This window comes from Nerophis lumbriciformis, linkage group LG01 (assembly GCF_033978685.3).
Source record: "Nerophis lumbriciformis linkage group LG01, RoL_Nlum_v2.1, whole genome shotgun sequence".
Taxonomy (NCBI): domain Eukaryota; kingdom Metazoa; phylum Chordata; class Actinopteri; order Syngnathiformes; family Syngnathidae; genus Nerophis; species Nerophis lumbriciformis.
Genome location: NC_084548.2, coordinates 76,787,070 through 76,795,034, shown reverse-complemented (window position 1 = coordinate 76,795,034; position 7,965 = coordinate 76,787,070). Strand labels below are relative to the sequence as shown.

The window sequence follows — 7,965 nt, the reverse complement described above, 5'->3', positions numbered from 1 at the left end:
AGGACCCAGGACACGTTGGGAAGACTATCTCTCCTGGCTGGCCTGGGAACGCCTCGGGATCCCCGGGAGGAGCTGGACGAAGTGGCTGGGGAGAGGGAAGTCTGGGCTTCTCGACCTCGGATAAGCAGAAGAAAATGTATGGATGGGTGGATGGACAATTTACAATTTACATTAAGCCATTTTGTAATTACAATCTGCAAAGTATGTGAAAATACCGTCTAAACATAACAAAATGCCACAAATTCAGTCGGCCATTTTGAATACTTCGCTCCTTGGCGATATCCGTAGATTCTACGTCACTGTGGTAACGCTTCTGCACTCTGACCATATTATTAGGTCAGTCATACTGGAAATATGCACGAATTGTAAAGAGATGTGCTGTTTATCATTCACAATCCCTATGTAAGACAAGAACACATATGTTTGGCTTTTTTATGCTTTGGATATTGTAAATAAATAGCTAACAATGAAGTAAACAGATCGAGGTTCTCATTACACCCTCAAGAAATCATCCAGAAACTACCAAAAATACTCCATTTACACGTTGTGACCTGAAAATGAACCAAATATGAGTTATATTGTTATTATAAGCGCTAACACAGACGGACTATTTTAGCAGAGCATTGATAGCAGTGAGCTAATGCTAGCTTAGGCCGCTGTTGTTGTTTCATTGTTGTGTACAGCAACATGTCCCTTGGCGTTGTCAAGACTGTCAACATTCCAGGGCCGCATCAAAAGAGGCTATTAAAAGGCTGGTAAAGGATCGTCTGCATTACTCATCGCATCAACAAAAGGTAACACTACACGGCTTCCCAAACTTCATTTCTTAAGACGCTCTCAAGTGACCGTATCTTTGTAACCCTGATAAATATTCTTAGAAATATTTATCTCTCACTGCACAGATGGTATTGGCTGTTGGTGTGTTCTTCCTCCTCTGTGGAATCAGTGGACTGTTTACTGAAGCTGTAAGTCCAAATCTCACCTGCTAACTTCAATCAACATGTACTTTTACTATTGTGATCCATTTATCTGTCTTTAGTTTCTACGCTCTGAGTTCTAGCCACAGCTTTGTAAGGGACTTTAAATCACACAACATAAGACAACCACTTTGGGAAAGTATGAGCGATGGTGACAACAACAGTCATGCTTTGAATGTCAAATATGTGTTAGTGTAGTCTGTGATATGTCTAGCTAGCTACATACATGTCAGTAATTCAGTCGAGGAGTATACTGTAGAGGAAGATATTTCATGGCATATTGAAATAAAGTCTATATTCTTTTTTAACATTTCTGGTTGATAGTCCTCAAATATTGAATGTTTCGCAGGCTGAATGTGACATTTTATTAATCAAAAGAGAAGGTTTAGACATTGTAGCAAAACAGATTCCATTAACTTGTACTACATGTCATTTATTTATTTATATCACAGACTACATTAACAACCACTTTTGTCAACCAAAGCATGATCATAACAATCCACATTTTAATGTGTGAAACTGGTATCTAAACTTAGTGTAGCTCCTCTTCTGAATGCAAGTGCTCCCACAGCAGAAATACAAATTCTGTATTCCTACAAAATACTGTACAAATTCAAAATGAGAAAGTAATTATAATCGGAAAGGAACTGAGATCTTTACTAAATCTACATTTAGAAGAGTGATAATGGAAATAAGTTAAGTTAAAGTTTAAGTACTAATGATTGTCACACACACACTAGGTGTGGTGAAATGTGTCCTCTGCATTTGACCCATCCCCTTGATCACCCCCTGGGAGGTGAGGGGAGCAGTGGGCAGCAGCGGTGCCGCGCCCGGGAATAATTTTTGGTGATTTAACCCCCAATTCCAAGCCTTGATGCTGAGTGCCAAGCAGGGAGGTAATGGCTCCCATTTTTATGGTCTTTGGTATGACTTGGCCGGGGTTTGAACTCACAACCTTCCGATGTCAGGGTGGACACTCTAACCACTAGGCCACTGAGAAGTGTTAGTTTATGGAACAAACGTGATAGTGGAATAAAAAAATTTAAATCTCTTTTTGTATTAAATGTAAACAATCATGATGATGAAAAGATATGACTGAGTAGAATTATTGCTTCATTATTGGTTTAATTGTTGTAAAATGAAAAGGTGGCTTTGAAGTCGCCAACATTGAAAGTCATTTGTAATTTGTGTGAAAATCGAAGGCAGATATAAAAGTTAGTATCTTCTTTCTGCTCCTTTTTCTTAATATTTTACTTCAACGTTATGTTGATTGATTTATTTTTATTTTATTCCTTAGTTTGATTTTTAATGAGTGAAATAAATAAATGAACTGAACTGAATTCTGGCAAGACACCAACGCAGCCCAGGTCAATTTTTTTAATTGTCATTTAAAGTGTTACATCGTTTGTGTGTGGAGCTGTTTAAAAAAGCATAACGTTTAAAAAAAACATTTAAATTAAGCAAAGTAATGGTGATATCTTGAAATTAACTGTATAGGGTACACATTAATAATGAAAAAGTATATCTAGCTGCGATTAATTTTTAGTTAACTATGAACATTTTGATTAATTGCAATTATATATTTTACTCGTTTAATATTAAATTTAGTGCAGTGGGTAGAAAAACCACAAATGGTACTTTGAGACTTACTTGCATACTTTATACCAAAAAAACAGAATATAAGTACATGTCGTTACACCCCTTTTGGCCTGGTACCAGTATGTTTTAAAGTACGAAGTAAAGTGTGTGTTTGCCACGTAGAAAATACTCCCACAGAGTGAGTCACTGTCTGAATGGGAACTAAGCTTTGCTTGGTGACTTTAACACCGTACTTTCTTCTTCACAGAGGCCTTGGGGTCATCTTCACAAGTACGGTAAGTAGCTGAGACCTAATGAGACTTTCACAAATTGTATATTTCTCCACAAAACATTGCAATTGTGTTTCAGATTTGAAATGTCCCGAAGGATGGACTCAGTTGGAGGATCACTGTTACATCTTCCAGGCGGAAAACAGGACTTATGCAGATGCAGAGGTATAGAAGATGTTCACACAGACCAAGATGCTTATACGCCACAGCTTGCACACAAATGATAAAACCTAACATCACACAAGGAACCAGTTGCCACTAGGTATTCATTTTTCATCCTGCACACTCTCCATCTTTGTCAGTCTGCAGATTTTCTCCATGGATGGTTTTTATTTATAAGTCACTTCTTGGTCTGGTTCCCCCTCATGTATGCTCTGTGATGTGTAGAAACTCTGGTAGCTACAGTTTGCGGTCACAGGACATCCTTGGTGTGTTGGTTCTTAGAGTCTCGGTAACAAAGCTGCTCCATGGTCAAGGAATAAATGACAAAAGGATCTGAGGCCACCTGAACTCATCACTTTGGGGGAATTTCAGGCCATTTCGAAAGATCGAGAAGCCATTTTTATTGGACACTGTACTTGTTTTGAAATGTTTATGTTGTAAGTAATTTGCACTTTTAACTGTGGTGTGTGACTGCTACTGTTTTTGCTGTGAAGTTAATCAATGCATAATAATCGTCAAACCATGATTATTACCCAGACTATAATCGTACAGTCAAACTCTGCCTATTTTACAGTACAAGCACTTACTGTAGTTAGTTAGCTACATACTTAAAAATGTTGTGGGCAGATTCTGATTGAATTTTTAGGAACTTGTTGAAGTAGGACTGATTAGAATTTGTGGGGCAATCTGGATCAATCCTACTACATTACCTTACGTTAACGTTACGAGATCCCCGCCCCGCCTCCACCCACAGAGACACAGACAGTGGCTGACTGACAAGTGGGTTTACTCTGTATTTTTCCTAACCCCGCCATAGAACAAACGCGCCAATGTGCTAGGGCCGATGCAAAGAGTGATCCATTTTGTCAGGAAGCGACCGACGAACAAAACAAAGACGCACGGAAATCGTCATTTAATTATCTAAGTAATGAATTGTGTATTTGCCAGTACTGTCTGTCTGTCAGTCAGCAACCTTGCTCTAAAAGTTATGGGCAGATTTTGATTTCACTTTGAGAAAATGTCAGAAATGGAAAAAGGAACACCTGATTACATTTTGGGGGTGATCTTTTTTTAAAGGATTGATGGTTGAGGTTGGTCCTCTGCGGGTTCTTTTGTAGTTCCTTGTTGTTTCCTTAACTGGTGGAGATGTTGTTTGCTGACCTTTGTCTTTCATGCACCCCTCAGTGTTTTATTTGTACACCACAACTGGTGCTGGGAAATTGATGAAGTTAACACAAGCCATTCAAGAAAGTCCTACAAACCTTCAGATGAAATAAATCTCTGAGTTACACATTTTTCGCATCACAACAGTAGTTGGGTTTGTGTTTAATACATAAAAAGTTCAAGGTCATGTACTCAAAAGAAGAAACGCCACACACCTTTTCCCCCTTAAAAATACATCAAATGACAATTTCCACATTTCCCCCCATTAGAGCACCTGCAACTTGTTAGGTGGGCACCTGGCCTCCATCCACAGCGAGCTGGAAAACGAGCTGGTTATTGAACTGGTGCGGGAGGCGTGTGCGGACTATGCCTGGATCGGACTCTATGGCGCCGTTAAGGTATGTACAAGTAACAATGTGGTAACTTAGCAGTATTTTGCTTAGCTTTTTGTTACCATTTAAGTTGCAAACATAAATTTGAGTTACAAGCCTCCCTGCCCCTAGGTAGCGTAGCGACTACCACACTGAGATATACCATCCAGCCTTACTCGCTAATATTAGCTTGTAGCCACAGATCAAAATAACATTGCTTTCCAATCATCGAAAATCCTCAGCAGTGGTCCGGCTTCTACAGACTTTCCGACAAAGTTTGCTCCCCGTGTCCACTCTTCTCCGCCACCACTGTGATTGTGGGAGGTAGCATAGATGGCAATATCTGCTTGATCAGCGCCATCACTCGTTGCTACCCGAGAGCCAACGTCGTTAACGCTCTTCGCTAACTCGGCTCATTGTCCATGTTGGGTCTAATGAGACCACAAGAGCGAAAAAGGGATTTCTCTTCAGTCTGCAGGTGAATGCTGCACGTTATTACCCATCCATCAATCCATCTTCTTCCGCTTATCCGAGGTCGGGTCGCGGGGGCAGCAGCCTAAGCAGGGAAGCCCAGACTTCCCTCTCCCCAGCCACTTCGTCCAGCTCTTCCTGTGGGACCCCGAGGCGTTCCCAGGCCAGCCGGGAGACATAGTCTTCCCAACGTGTCCTGGGTCTTCCCCGCGGCCTCCTACCGGTCGGACGTGCCCTAAACACCTCCCTAGGGAGGCGCTCGGGTGGCATCCTGACCAGATGCCCGAACCACCTCATCTGGCTCCTCTCCATGTGGAGGAGCAGCGGCTTTACTTTGAGCTCCCCCCGGATGACAGAGCTTCTCACCCTATCTCGAAGGGAGAGCCCCGCCACCCGGCGGAGGAAACTCATTTCGGCCGCTTGTACCCGTGATCTTGTCCTTTCGGTCATAACCCAAACCTCATGACCATAGGTGAGGATGGGAACGTAGATCGACCGGTAAACTGAGAGCTTTGCCTTCCGGCTCAGCTCCTTCTTCACCACAACGGATCGATACAGCGTCCGCATTACTGAAGACGCCGCACCGATCCGCCTGTCGATCTCACGATCCACTCTTCCCTCACTCGTGAACAAGACTCCGAGGTACTTGAACTACTCCACTTGGGGCAAGATCTCCTCCCCAACCCGGAGATGGCACTCCACCCTTTTCCGGGCGAGAACCATGGACTCGGACTTGGAGGTGCTGATTCTCATCCCAGTCGCTTCACACTCGGCTGCGAACCGATCCAGCGAGAGCTGAAGATCCTGGCCAGATGAAGCCATCAGGACCACATCATGTTTAAAAAGCAGAGACCTAATCCTGCAGCCACCAAACCAGATCCCCTCAATGCCTTGACTGTGCCTAGAAATTCTGTCCATAAAAGTTCAGAACAGAATGGGTGACAAAGGGCAGCCTTGGCGGAGTCCAACCCTCACTGGAAACGTGTCCGACTTACTGCCGGCAATGCGGACCAAGCTCTGACACTGATCATACAGGGAGCGGACTGCCACAATCAGACAGTCCGATACCCCATACTCTCTGAGCACTCCCCACAGGACTTCCCGAGGGACACGGTCGAATGCCTTCTCCAAGTCCACAAAACACATGTAGACTGGTTGGGCAAACTCCCATGCACCCTCAAGGACCCTGCCGAGAGTATAGAGCTGGTCCACAGTTCCACGACCAGGACGAAAACCACACTGTTCCTCCTGAATCCGAGGTTGGACTATCCGGCGTAGCCTCCTCTCCAGTACACCCGAATAGACCTTACCGGGAAGGCTGAGGAGTGTGATCCCACGATAGTTAGAACCCACCCTCCGGTTCCCCTTCTTAAAGAGAGGAACCACCACCCCGGTCTGCCAATCCAGAGGTACCGCCCCCGTTATTACAACATTAATTAATACAACTACCGGTACTTTGTTTGTAGTATATTCTATTGTGTTATTTTGCAAACAATATTTCTTATCTATAAATTTGTTTTTCTTTCTAAAATGATACATTATAAAATTGCACGGTTTTTATTGATTTCAGTTCATTGATTTGATATAGGTTGGTTTTGATTTAGGATATCGGTCCTAGAACCAGTTGAGGTTCAGGTACTACTTTATTTATACTTGAAAATGTGAATAAGTCCTCTAGAATAACTTTTCTCATCAACTTATTGCGGCCTGATTCTGATGAATTCAGAGACTTTTACAAATGATTCTACTCTCAGTGGGGTAGTAGACTAAGTTAAAATACTCCATAAATCTCCAGGTTGTGTAGAGTGCTAATCTGCTTTCTTTTCCGTTTGGCCAAAAACGCTATGTCCCCTAATAGGTGTGTGAAAAAAATAGATTTTAGAATCAATCGCGATTTTCATTTGCAACGATTCTTAATCAACCAAAAAAACTTAAAAAATCGATTAAAATGTTCTATTTATTTTTTTAAAGCTACACCCAGAAAATGAGCAAGAAATTCTAAATAAGGCACAGCGTGGTGTTACAAGCCGTGACAATAATGGTGTTAAAAAAGCGGATATTTCCTAGTTTTGCTGTCTGGCACAATCAGAGGAGTGAGGGAGGAGAGTGCACACCACTGGTTCTTAGAAGACTGCACACCACTGGTTCTTAGAAGAGTGCACACCACTGGTTCTTAGAAGAGTGCACACCACTGGTTCTTAGAAGAGTGCACACCACTGGTTCTTAGAAGAGTACACACCACTGGTTCTTAGAAGAGTGCACACCACTGGTTCTTAGACGAGTGAACACCACTGGTTCTTAGAAGAGTGCACACCACTGGTTCTTAGAAGAGTGCACACCACTGGTTCTTAGAAGAGTGCACACCACTGGTTCTTAGAAGAGTGCACACCACTGGTTCTTAGAAGACTGCACACCACTGGTTCTTAGAAGAGTGAACACCACTGGTTCTTAGAAGAGTGCACACCACTGGTTCTTAGAAGAGTGAACACCACTGGTTCTTAGAAGAGTGCACACCACTGGTTCTTAGAAGACTGCGCACCACTGGTTCTTAGAAGAGTGAACACCACTGGTTCTTAGAAGAGTGCACACAACTGGTTCTTAGAAGAGTGCACACCACTGGTTCTTAGAAGAGTGAACACCACTGGTTCTTAGAAGAGTGAACACCACTGGTTCTTAGAAGAGTGCACACCACTGGTTCTTAGAAGAGTGAACACCACTGGTTCTTAGAAGAGTGCACACCACTGGTTCTTAGAAGAGTGCACACCACTGGTTCTTAGCCACAGAAGCTGGACCGCTGCTGATGGTTTCAAACGTTGGGACACAAAGTTATTTCCTTTGCTATAAGCCATTGCCAGAAAGTCAAACAGGAAGTTTTTGGGGTGGACCTTACAGGTTTCACAGCTCCATCAATCAATGAATTCAAAGTTTATTTCTATAGTCCTTAATCACAAG

The 7,965-nt window shown here is 42.7% G+C and overlaps 1 protein-coding gene across 1 annotated transcript; it reads left to right on the top strand.

The window, feature by feature from the left end:
- The first annotated feature begins 824 nt into the window (after window positions 1-824).
- LOC133612525 (snaclec B1-like) lies at window positions 825-4,949 on the top strand. The gene is made up of 5 exons (XM_061970002.1): window positions 825-965; window positions 2,824-2,851; window positions 2,925-3,010; window positions 4,441-4,569; window positions 4,785-4,949. Exons 1-5 carry the CDS (start codon window positions 903-905, stop codon window positions 4,947-4,949), a joined length of 471 nt encoding a protein of 156 aa, XP_061825986.1. The 5' UTR covers window positions 825-902.
- The last annotated feature ends 3,016 nt before the right edge of the window (window positions 4,950-7,965 follow it).